Raw genomic sequence first — 12,701 nt, 5'->3', positions numbered from 1 at the left:
GTAGTTTGACTGGAAAATACTTCTTGGAGGGTCTTAACACAGGTGTGGGGTGGGAGACACAGAGAGAAAACCCAAAACGTTATTGCCACATGGGACGCTTCTGAACAAAGAACGAAAAGAATTGTTTGCCACCACAATGTGGTACGAGATGCCAAAGTTTTTAGCATTCCACCGCTGGGTTTCTACTTCAGAGTGTCAAATGGGTGTTACACAGCCGTGTTGTGAAGACAACATGTCATCTCAAGAGTGTTGACCTCAGGCAGCTCTGGTTATCCCAGGCTGTCTGGAGCTGTTAACTTATTTATAGTTGGCTTGAGGAGAACACGTTGAATAATACAATGGAGGAGGCCAGACAGACTGGACTGCAGCTGCACAGAGGCTTCAGTCATTTACTTAAGAGGCCTGTGTGAGACACAAAGTAGTGAATACATACCCATATGTTCTGCAGAGGAACGTTATCACAGAAGTCAAGCACTGTGACAAGCCAAGATCAAACCCTAAGATGACAAAAAATATTTTCATAAATGACTTAAGTAATCAGTAAAAATAAAAAAAAAACAAAGTTCTGACAGTTTACCTGGATAACAATAAATGTAATCAATCAAAACCATTACATTGTCACATTAAGACAGGAGCCTTTTGTCCAAAAATGCTCAATGGAATGATGCACAAATTATAAATGACTGTGCAGCACATGACTTACTGGTTACTGTCACAGTGTAACCAAAGGGGGCAAAAACAACTTAGGAGCCTTTTGATTTTCATTTCTGTGTCATGCCAGGCAACTGGGTCATTCCACCAACAAAACCATTCCAAAAAAATATAACATGCATCCTCTGGTAACACACAGGCAAAAGAAGAATGTTCAAATAACAAATTTATGAGGACATGTTCAAATAAATTGTTAATTAAAGAGCAAGAACAAAAAAATGGGAAATAAGACTGAAAAGGGGGTAGTTATTTCTTCTAATCTTTGAGCATTACTAACTGACTCCAAAAAAATAAAAAATAAATAAAAAATCCTACCAGGAAAAAGGAAATAACATTATTCGAAATGTTCGTTACAATTTGATATGACTGTATCAGTGCCAGTGTCATAACCAGCGTTATAAATTTACATATCTATTCGAAGCCATATGTGTTTTTTCTCACGGTCACAAGCTTTAACCTTGTTTGTCTTACACTTGTATGTCTTTCTGCATATTAATAATATCTTTATTATGGAAATAAATGCATAAAGCCTATTGCAGAGGACACAGATCATCCTCACCACACTCCAACAGATCTGAGAGAAACTAGGCACATATATGAATGCATTTTTTGGTTTATTGAGAATACTATAACAAAAGAGCCCTTGATGCAGGTCAGACTCGTATTCTTTCACTTATCTCTACAGCCAACCAGCACTCCCTCCCTGAAAGCCTAGTTCTTCTTTACCGTATCTACTGTAGCTGTAGAAAACACTGATCATTTCTCATGTTTGATGGCAAATTGTCTTATTTTGGGTTTGCTGTTGTCTCTATAGTATGTGAAACGTCTTTAGACAATAGCGTCCTGACCAAATTTGTCTTATTGAAAAAGAATACATGGTCGTTGTTAATCAGAGGTAACCTCTATACTTGGAGATAGGTAACTAGTAATTGAGCGGGTAACTAAATATTCAAAAACACTACGTAATCCCAGAGTACATTGCTCCACTGTCTGCATTACCTAATCCCATAAAGCACCGCGGGAGGCGGGGATATGGCTCGTTGTCAGAGCAACCTGGGTGTCATTAGATTAGTCCCGCCCACCAAAGCGTCTCCAGCCAATCACAGCCTGTAGAAATGACATCATTGTTATTTTCAGGAGAGCTGCAGCTTAGAGGTGGATAAAGTTCGTCTCCACGTTGGAAGTGATAGAAAGTATTAGCCGTAACCAGGCCGTGTTTCCAGTTTTTGGGAAGGAGGATATATCAGAGAAGGTATCTGAATTTTTAAAACACTGACGCTCGGCGGCGGAGGAACGGGTTTCTTTTGTTGGTGACCGCGCGGCTCACAAAAGAAAAGTTTTCCCAGGACGCGAAGTTGTCAAGTGAGTTGAACTTCAACAATAGACAGACTGTATTGGCAAGACTGTTGTGAAATCGTCAGAGGACATATGTAAACAGTCGATCTTGGACTTTTTTTTTTTAAGGATAAAAAAAACCTCCCTCAGGGCGATCGAAACTTTATGTCCAAGAAAATGGAAGCGACATTCTACGACGAAGCGGTGAACGCGTCCAACTCTCAGCATGACGGGACGGCGGTGTATGGGTTCAACCCCAAAACCCTCAAACAAACCATGACACTGAACCTGAACGACCCGAAAAACTTCAAACCACAGCTGGGCGCTAAGGCCCTGGACATCCTGACGTCCCCCGATGTCGGGTTACTGAAGCTGGCCTCGCCTGAACTGGAGAGGTTAATCATCCAGTCCTGCACCGGGCTGACGACTCCCACCCCGACCCAGTTCGTCTGTCCCAAGAACATCACCGACGAGCAGGAGTGCTTCGCCGAAGGCTTTGCGAGGGCACTAGCTGACCTCCACTACCAGCAGCAGACACCCGCCGCCCACGCCGACGCGCAGACCGACGCGCCCAGCGGCATGGCAGCCGGGTCTTCTGCGCCCGAGAGCGGCGGGATTCCCTACAGCTGCACTGTGCGCACGGAGCCGCCGGAGTACACAAACTTGAGCACCTTCAGCCGGGCCCTGGGCTCTGCGTCTGCACCTGCCAACGAGAGGCACCCCCCTGGCAGCTATCCAGTCGCCACACAGCCGTCCCACAACCACATGGACCACCAGCTGGCGGCTCGGCACCAGCGGCTACACGCGCTCAAAGAGGAGCCGCAGACGGTGCCGGAAATGTCCGGCGACACCCCTCCGCTGTCCCCCATCGACATGGAGAGCCAGGAGCGCATCAAAGCAGAGAGGAAGCGCATGAGGAACAGGGTCGCCGCGTCTAAATGCCGGAAAAGAAAGCTGGAGAGAATCTCCCGGCTGGAGGACAGGGTCAAAAACCTGAAGAGCCAAAACACGGAGTTGGTTTCCTCTGCCAACGTCCTACGGGACGAGCTGGCTCTGCTTAAGCAAAAGGTCATGGATCACGTTAACAGCGGCTGCCGGCTCATTTTAACGCAGCAGCTTCAAGCTTTCTAGACTGTCAAGGGGTGAAAAAGAACCGAGGGACATTGCTTATAAGGACCAAATGTAGCTTAAAGTGGCCGATTCAGTCTTTCAGGGAACTCCCTGCGTCCCAGCGCATTTTTACCACCAAATTATCTGCTCAGAATTGATTCACATGGATGGTGACTGACAAGACACTTGTAATTGGTCAGTATGATAAATTATTTACAGAGGAGAAGCCAACAAACTTATTGCACAGGCGCAGACAGCTCAGAGGAAACCTCTTCTCTGACTACGGGTCTGATGTAGCTTGTCACACATTTGTCCTCTTCACACTACTTTTTTTTTTTTTTTTTTTCTGAAAACAGGGAATTATAGCAAATGTCCATACCTTATCACTTGATCCTGGCCCATGTAGTCCTGCATCCTGACTGAAAGAGCATTGGAGCATATGTGGAATCGAACTGCAAGCGGACAGAAACGCAATGTGAACTAGGCCCTGCCCTGCAAATCTCCCACTATGTCTAGTAGCAATGTATGCGTATAGACTTGAGTCAAGCACTGAGGATCCCATGCACCAGCGGCTATGTACAGAGTAACACTAACGTTTAAAGAAGAAAAAGTTTCACACCTTTACGCAAGGACTCCTATGGGTGTGCGTAGCGTTTACTGACAAAGAACTGCCTTACTTTCTTAACACTTAAGTTCATACGACTTTGTGATATAGGTGTAACCAATGTTAGACCTGAAATAACACTTTGTAATAATATTTGTACGCAGTATTTTGAGCACTTAACTGTAAATATGTCAAAATAAAATGTTGGACACGACGCGCAGTGTGTGAGTGTTTCTTTGTCAGTTTAGCGAGAAACCACTGGTTTGAAGGTTTGTAAAAAGCAGACGATCAGACGGTCTTTGTGTGATATCGAGTGTTTGTTGTTGAAGGAAACGGGACGGACTGGGGACTGAGTCACCCAGTGCAGCGTGAGGTGCTCGTCATGGTTGGCGAATCGACACGAACGCCCATTGGACAGCGAGGCGTCGGAAGCGAGCCGCACGCTGCCAAATATGGCGAAGAGGTCCCGAGTGCGCACTGGGACGGGGTGTGTGCGTGTGCGTGCGCGCCTCTGAATCACCGTCCTCCCTCTGCAGTTGGCGGCTGCTAAACCTATGAAGCAAAGGCGGATCTGTTTACACACTTGAAGAGAGCGCTGAGGTTCACAGAGAATGCGTTAATTCGGAATAAAAAAAAAGGTTTTTATTTATTTCTTCAACTATTCTCTGCAATATAAATAAAAAATGTGTAGAAAAAAAACGTACAAATGCATATACATTTAACCTGAAACGATGGACAGATGTTCATTGATCTGTACAGACAGAGGAGCACCAGCACCGACACATGAAACCAGTAAATGTTTTAGGGATAATTCCACATATGTTTAGGAGGAGCACAGGAGGCAGCTGTCCCTACACGCCCACACAGGTGCCATCACTTATAGCTTCATAGAGCTCTTCTCAATTCTTGGCAGCAGGCAATTTGACTGACATCCCTGCTGCACCTGTCAAAGCAGGACCGTTTCCATCTCTGCCATTTGTGCTGCTACACTGATTTAGATGAGCCCGTGGAGCTCTCCCTGTACCTTCCACAAACCTGGCATGAGGTCTAATCAGCTGCTATCAAACACTTCCATGTGTAGCCCGGGACCTTTATGACTGCTTAAAGATTTCTAATCTCTTACACATGCAGTATCTAGTGACCTGGCTGTGTACACAGTGCCGCGCGATTAGATACGCTGTTCTTTATTCGCACAGGGTGTTTTCATAAACGGTTGAGGCGGATATCTGACAAGTGGAACAAGATGAACTTCAGGAAGCTCGGTCATGTTTCAGTCTATCAGGGCTCCTTACCCACAGATATCGAAATTATAATACAACCTTAAACCAAATTATACTCAGGTAGTGGAAAAAAATGCATTGTAATCCAACTCCTGTATTAAATCACCCTCCATGTTATAATGTTAAGTGTATGTTTGAGAACATAGAGAAATACTTCTGCCTTTAGTAAAATCCAGTTTAACAGCATCACATACTACATTCTTCATCACCTTTCTGACGCTGTTTCAACATAAACTGATCATTACCACGGGCATGAAGGGAGATTTGGTGCAAGACTGTTATGTTAGAATGCATTCCTTTCCACTGGTGTGTACTCTCACTATGAAACAGAAAGAAGTACTTCAATGCTGACTCAAGCAGTTTCATGTCACTCAAGCTGCCTGCCCATTCAGTGCGACACACGTGTGATCTTTGAGGTCGTTCGAGGCGTACACACAGCTCGGCATCCATTTCTACGTAGGGACTGTTTCTGTGTTCGGTTCCTGATGAATTCCACGTACAGTCTTCCCGTCAGTCCTCAGCTGACGAGCATGCCCTCTTTGACAGCGAGGTGCTGCCGGTGTACATGGTCCTGCTCCAGCTCTTCGTGGCTGGGGTGCCAGAGCCGGGAGAGGATGCGCTCCATATTGAGGGCGTACATAGTGTGGGAGGGCATCACTCCATGGTGAACCTGTATTGAAGATATGTAGGAAAGATGATTCAATAATTTCAAAAGTTTTTGTGGCTAAACTGTTACAGGGCAGAATTAAAAATATAAACAATTCCAGAAATGAGCAGCAGTATTAGGAAGGAGTACATGAGTGTAAATACTTACTATAAATGTAACAGCTGTACTGGGTCAAGAGTTTTTGGCTCCAGTTAACAATTTAGTAGTTCGATTATAGACAAATCTGCAGACTGAATTTGTTGGGAAAATGGAGATAACAGTCTGTTTTTGTAAAGCCAGTGTCTTCAGCTACCGTTAAGACAAGAGGCTGCAGGAAACCTGTGAGAAGCTTTAACTCAGCAAAATCATGCAACTTTAAAAGTTAATTAACAGACCAGTTGTTTCAGCTCTGCTATAGTGCACACTAAACCCAGGTTCACAGCTCAGGGAGGATGATACTTACCTTTCTTTTAAAAGGAATTTAAAACCATGGTTGAGAGATCATTTGCTGGATTATTGGATTATTGCATGTGCTGTAATATATGGTATTGTATTGTTTTTGATGACTGTAGTGCTCATGTCACCTGCCCCCGAGACTACGGCTGAAAATATGCCGACTTGTCTAAACTGGCATATTTACAGAAATGTTTATTAATGTGCATCGTCTCTGTATATTTTAAACCAATAAACAAACAAAATATACAGTTTCAGAATTTCAACAGATACACAACAAACTCTATGCACAAGGTTTCAGGGTACAACATAGCATCATATCTCAGAGTCATTACCCTGACAACACAAACATCATTTACCTACATGCCTGGGAAATTAACTACCCTGGAAACCAGCCTAAACATCTTAAGCCCACCAAAGTTTTGAGGCACGTTTTGAGGTTTGCATGAGTTCAGATTTTTAAAAGTCAACTATAATGTGATGAAAGTCAAGCTAACACTGACCAATCACTGATGATGCCACTAATAAAATCACAGTAGAAAGTAATGCTTTGCAACAATTAAATCTATATTCTTGACCTGAATACATGAGTCTGAGAACATACTGTGTGCTGCAGATATATGCTGCATAAAAACAGGCAGAAAGTCAGTACCATCAATAGCATTTAACACTCCACAGGCTGTTAGACGGGATAGTGTGGTCGTGTCCATGTACAACAGCAGCTAAAGGTCTGACGACAATGAAATGCACCAGTAAATTGTTTGATGTTTAGCCTCCATCTCTCTGCAATAGGATGTTTGGTGAAGTTGTTTATCGATTGCTGTTGAGAGGAGTTGGACCACTCCTCTGCTGTTGTTAGCAGATGTCTTTTCAGATGAGTGTATATTGCAGTTGTACTTTGTTTGTATTTCAGGACTGACAAGTCAGGATACTATGGGCTTCATCTTTAGTGAAGTATTTCCACACACTTGATGAAACGCTGCTAGTTTGCTGCAATAACCCACTGGGCTGACCTCACCTCACCTCACCTCACCTCTCGTCAGTGTTGTTATTGTGACGTGATCAGTGAATTCAGTAAATTCAACAAACCAACCAGCTGACTAGTCTGTATAACCATGCTGTGTATACATATTCTTACCTGTAAAGCCTCGAGGAGATCAAACATGCTGATTGGAGGGAGGGGCGCAGGAAGACTGTCTGCAGAACAAGCCAGCAGGTGAACGGCTTGCTGCTCGGCCTCATCGGGTGACACCTGAGGTGGTGGGCCTGCGGGGAGGGAAGCACTAGGAGGGGGACTGAAAGAAAGAAGAAAGAGAAAAACATCATGGTGAGCTGACAAGTGTACATGCATGTATTACTATTAATGTGTATTGGTGGGAAAAATATAAAAAGTTAAGTGACCTAAAAATGAAGTAAAACAGGGGGAACATGGTTAAACACACACACTTTCTGTTCCGTTGAAAACAGCTATAAAGTACTGGGCACAATTCTCATGGGCAAAAGAGCTGGGGTGTTGTCCTCACCATTCAGTCACACTGTGGTACGCAGCCAGGCTATTTTTTAGATAAGGCTGGGGCGTGACATCGTTGCCAAACGCATAGGGGAAACGACCATCCCGCAACCGATATGCCTTCCTCCGGGTGATCACCGCAGTCAAGACATCTTTCAAGTGGTGCTGAAGTAAATGAAAACACTGGGTCATGACACAGACACACTAACCACTTCCTGTAGTTTCAAAAATATTTCATAAGAAAAGGTACATTTGACAGTTACTACCCACCTCAACAGCGTAGATCATACTGCTGACGGTCTCGTCTGCGATGTTATCCAGACCCAACTCAAAGGCCGTCACCATCATGCGGGCCTCCAGCTGGCCCCGCGTGGGCAGCAGCAGTGTGTGGGCGCTGAGACGCAGCTCCTCCTCCTCACCCCCTACTTCTCGTGGGCTGAACGGCTGGGCAGCACTCAGAGGGTTCTGAGGCTGGAAGCGATGCTGCACACACAAAAAGGACATACACGCATCTAAATAATACAGTCTACCGCACAAGCACAAATAACAATACAATGTTTTACACTCGAGTTGTAATATCTGGAACCGACACTAAGTTGTCATTAACTTGTATATACTCTGTGTATGCATGAAAATTATGAAAATGACAAACAGCGCTTACATCAAATTTTTGTCTGGAACATTTCTTCCTCACTTTTGGTTTGCCAGGCTTTGAAGCACAGCTGCCTTGCCACTGTAATGGTCCTGCGCCCTCTACAGGCAAAAGGAGAATATACAACACAAGAAGCATTGGAGTCAGAGAAGCCATTTCAAAATGCATTTTTAGTGAGGTAAGCCTCATTCAACAAACCAATACCATAATAAAACATGGCTTTATTATTCAGTTATATTCTAAGGAAATCGTACCTGGTGTGGAGACAATGATCTGGCATCTTGTGAGGATGGCGAGAAGGAAATCGTTGTGAACATGGACTGTGGAAGAAGAGGGAAGGAAACACAGAATAAGACGTCAGTGTCAATTCATTTAAAAAGCACATGTAAACTAATAAATGTTGAGCAAAGTGCTGTACAGAGTAGTCAAAACAAGTAAAAACATACAGAGCATACAAACACACAAGAAAAAATGCTTAATTAATAGTACCAGATCAAAACACATTAAGAAGTCAGAATAAGAAGAGCAGCTCTCAAACGGAATGAAATGCCTTAAACTGTAAAAATAAGTTTTAAGAAAGGATTTATAAACAGGCAGTGTCTGGGCATGCCTAATACACAGAGGGAAACTGTTTCTGGGTTGAGAAGCTGCAACTGAGAATTCACAAACTCCTCGGTGCTTCAGCCTTATTCTTGGAACAACAACGCACAGTAGTCAGCAGGCATGAGAAACCTTAATGGATGTGTGGGTGTAGGAGATCAGACAAATATGATGGAGCCAGACCACCAGTGATTTATGGGCAAACACTTAATTCATAATCAGTCCTAGAATGCACTGGCAGAGAGTTTAGGGAGGCCAGTACAGGCGAAACGTGGTCTTGATTTAGTGTTCTCATTAAAAGGCGTGTGAAAGAGAAGCCTGGCTAAGAAACCATTCTTACAGAAAGCATCTGCTACTGAGAACAGTTTTTCCGTGATACTAACCATTCTCCTGAGCCAACAGGCGACGAGCCTCAATGTCGAACTCTTCTTTGCTGATCTTTTGTTTAAACCACAGCTTCAGGTTTGCCCAATAACTGCAGGGAGGCAAAACACACAAAACTGTAAAAAAACAAACATTACTCTAACACTTGTGATGCGTTTACAACATTCCCTGTTATATGACACAGCACCTTTAGTTTATACTATGTAGTAATGTACATATGAAATAATATTAAGTCGTTATATATGCTTTCCCATTATTTCAATTTTCAATTACACTTCCTTGCCAGTTCATTCGGTACACTAGTGAAAACGACTTGACGTCTTGCACTAAGTGCTCCTTCGTGACTTCATAATATCCAATCTATGACGAAACAGCATCAGAAAAGTGTTATTTCAACTGTGCGAGTAGTGCAAACTGGTGAATTAGAATGTATTCGTTATAACTAGTGTACCCAACGAACTGGCAAATGTGTGTAATTGTCCTTTCATTTCACATCCTGCTAATTGAGAGCACACTATGATTACGATAAGTTGTGTTCACACAACTTATCATGACGTTTTAGGGAATGCAGTTAATACACTTCCAAGACGGTTGGAAGTAACACACATCAAGTTTATTGCGTATCACTTCAACCCATAAGCACATTCTACGTGCGAAAACAAAAGCAAAATGAGATGAGAATTGTTGATGTGAAACGCTGCAAACACTAGCAGGTGCTAGCTACGTGCTAAGTTGCACATAGCCCACTTAACTATCATTATCTGCGTTGCATTCAAGCGGTAAACAAATCGGACAATAAAACGACGACACAAAAATAAACTCGACACAAACAGCGTCGTACTTACTGCTTGACATTATCGCCAATTGCATCCGTTAAATTCTTCTTTGCAACCTCAAGCTCGCTAGCATGAGCCGCCATGGCGTTCAGAAGCTCAACAAATGCGTCATCAACCCGCGACACCGAGTTTTTGCTCGTGTATTCGCACACTTTATCGGTTTTAAACGCAGGACAAGCGTTAAGCAAAAACATATTTATATATATAAATATGTACTCCCGGTGGTTCGTGGGTGTGATGGACCCGCTGCATTCTGGGGCTTTAATTCACCACAAACAATTTTATGTTTTAATAGAAAACCTTTATTTCTCCACAATACTTACAGTAACCATGTCAGTCAACACAATGCATTTTTATGCCAGCCTATGTAACACATAAAGGACAGTTTTTTTGTGTGTGTGTTTGCAAATGTACTTCTTACACTTGATGCATGTATATTGTGTTTTTCTGTCCATCTGGGGTTGTGTTTTTTTACTCAACACCTCTCTCCCTCTCTCACAAGGCATGCGTGTCAGGCAACAACATAACAAACTTACATTAAGCTCCTCAGATGGTGGTTGTGTAGGTCGGGTGGATGCAGCTCCTTGAAATGCAGAAAATTTCCAGAGACACTGTTGCAGAGAAAGGCTTTCTGTCAGGTTTTGCATCCCACAGGGATTCTGTAGATCCCACACTGAGCCTAAAAACTCCATCAAGGATAAAAACCCCAAAGTAGGCATGTACATGGGTTTGGTCCATCTTTGTCCACCTCTCTGCAAAAACATACCTTCCTTCAAAATTAGTGGAATCCAGAATGATCTTCTGGAACTGATCTATAATTTCAGATTTCGAAAACTTTATTTGTTCCCAGGGGGCAATTAAGGAAAGAAAAGCTCAAAAGAAGACTTGCCATGAGTCACTGCCATGAGTCACTGCCATATTGGCCCTAACTGCATCCTTCACACTGGCAGCCATGTGGGCTGACTCATTTCTTGGGAAAGACGACCATTCAATTTCACCATTTTCTGATACCCTTATTTCTTAGCTTGCTAGCTGATGATGGCCTTTTTCTGGTGCTCGGGCTGTGTTTGGTAATGGGTCTATGGCTTATATTCATTTTGGAATTAGATGATGCTCAATCTCATCCTCTTCTTCAAAGTCGCTGTCAGACTTTGACTTTTCAGAAATGTGATTCTCACATTCTGAAACCTCATAAAAAGTTTCTCTCTCTTCCAAATTCAGACTCAACTGTAAGGCCCTGTGAGCAGAGAATCATTTGGCCATCTTGATCAGTTGTGATAAGCTAATTGAGATAGATGTCGAATGTGTGTGAATGTGAAAGAAAATAGGTGTCAGTGCTTGAATTTTGCAACAGGGTGCAACCATGTGCGGGAACACGTGCGGTCCCACAGACCTGATCCCCGAATAAGGGTTAATATGACACATTTCATGAAAATAATAAATTATACTATTGTATTTTATTGTAAAATAAATATATGTGGAATGTAATCAATGCAAAATGAGTACAATTTAAAATGAAAGGGACAAATGTAATTGTTCTTTTATTATTATTTTTTTTAAATAATTCCATTAATATGGCGTTGTTTAGTAATAAAACTTTTCAACCGCTAGAGGGCATCATGGTATGATTTAAAGTCCAAAAAGTCCTGTAGAGTGGATGAGAGAGAGACCAGTAAAAAGACAAATAACTCTTAAAATAAGATGAAAAAAAGTGTCCCGCCTTCTAATTTTCTTTTAAAATAAAATAAATTAATTGTGCTGCATTCCAAGCTGGTATATCTGCTTTTTGCAAATCAGTGGATTTGTAGCTCCTTATTTTTAAGACTGAACAAGCTGTATTCATTAAGCATATCATGACCTGATATGCTTCTGGAACCCAAGCAGATTTTTGACAAGTATAGTTGATGTGCAAAGCCAATTAATGCCAATAATGTGTCAGAGGCCACTGAAATACACATCTCATGCACAGGAGGCAGCGTTGCAGATTCCTGCAACAAATTTGCAGTAAATTAAATGTTTATCCCTCCTCAAGACAAAGATTTCATTGCTCATTAAAGTTGATCCACAGGGCAACTATTTGCTCCCTTAACTCCTTCATTTTTCTGGTATTGCTTTTGATAATCTCAGCAGCCTCCTTCCAACACGAAGCTTAATGGCCTGAAACTGAGCAGTTTTAATGAAACTGGAGAAAGACGTTTGTAAAAAGATATTTTTGTCATGTCCCATTTTATCGGCTGAAATATTTTCCCCACTCAAGAGACACTCACATCTATGATGGAATGCAGCAGCGAAAATATAAGCAATAGTATTCCCCTACACAGCGAGGTCAACGCTTTCATTTTCCTCTATCATCTTAATGTGGCAGTAGAGTTACCTGAACCCCACTTCTCCACCAGACTGGACATGACGCATTTCTGTGGTTCCTTCTGTTGTCCTCTGTGGCTCCTTGGCTCCTACCTCTCTCAAGAAGGTTTAGACTGAGAGGCCCTTTTGTTATTCACTGTTTAACCATGGTGTAAAAACAGTTGAGTAGTCGGAGCCATTGCTCTTTTGGCTCTGTCTCTCCAGGCGGTCGTGCAG

General features: G+C 42.7%; 2 protein-coding genes across 2 annotated transcripts; one reads left to right on the top strand and one right to left on the bottom strand.

Annotated features, from left to right (window-relative positions):
* Positions 1–1,839: 1,839 nt before the first annotated feature.
* On the top strand, positions 1,840–3,974 carry LOC125010340 (transcription factor Jun-like). The gene is made up of 2 exons (XM_047588895.1): positions 1,840–2,073; positions 2,176–3,974. Exon 2 carries the CDS (start codon positions 2,212–2,214, stop codon positions 3,175–3,177), a length of 966 nt encoding a protein of 321 aa, XP_047444851.1. The 5' UTR covers positions 1,840–2,073; positions 2,176–2,211; the 3' UTR covers positions 3,178–3,974.
* Positions 3,975–4,380: 406 nt separating this feature from the next.
* Positions 4,381–10,244, bottom strand: tada1 (transcriptional adaptor 1). The gene is made up of 8 exons (XM_047588894.1): positions 10,131–10,244; positions 9,285–9,376; positions 8,556–8,621; positions 8,311–8,402; positions 7,920–8,132; positions 7,663–7,814; positions 7,278–7,434; positions 4,381–5,710 (listed from the first exon to the last, which is right to left on the bottom strand). Exons 1-8 carry the CDS (start codon positions 10,202–10,204, stop codon positions 5,558–5,560), a joined length of 999 nt encoding a protein of 332 aa, XP_047444850.1. The 5' UTR covers positions 10,205–10,244; the 3' UTR covers positions 4,381–5,557.
* Between the last annotated feature and the right edge of the window lie 2,457 nt (positions 10,245–12,701).

The sequence above is a fragment of the Mugil cephalus genome, chromosome 7, assembly GCF_022458985.1.
Source record: "Mugil cephalus isolate CIBA_MC_2020 chromosome 7, CIBA_Mcephalus_1.1, whole genome shotgun sequence".
NCBI classification, from domain to species: Eukaryota; Metazoa; Chordata; class Actinopteri; order Mugiliformes; family Mugilidae; genus Mugil; species Mugil cephalus.
The sequence above is the reverse complement of the archived record's forward strand: the minus strand, read 5'-3'. Positions and strand labels throughout refer to the sequence as shown.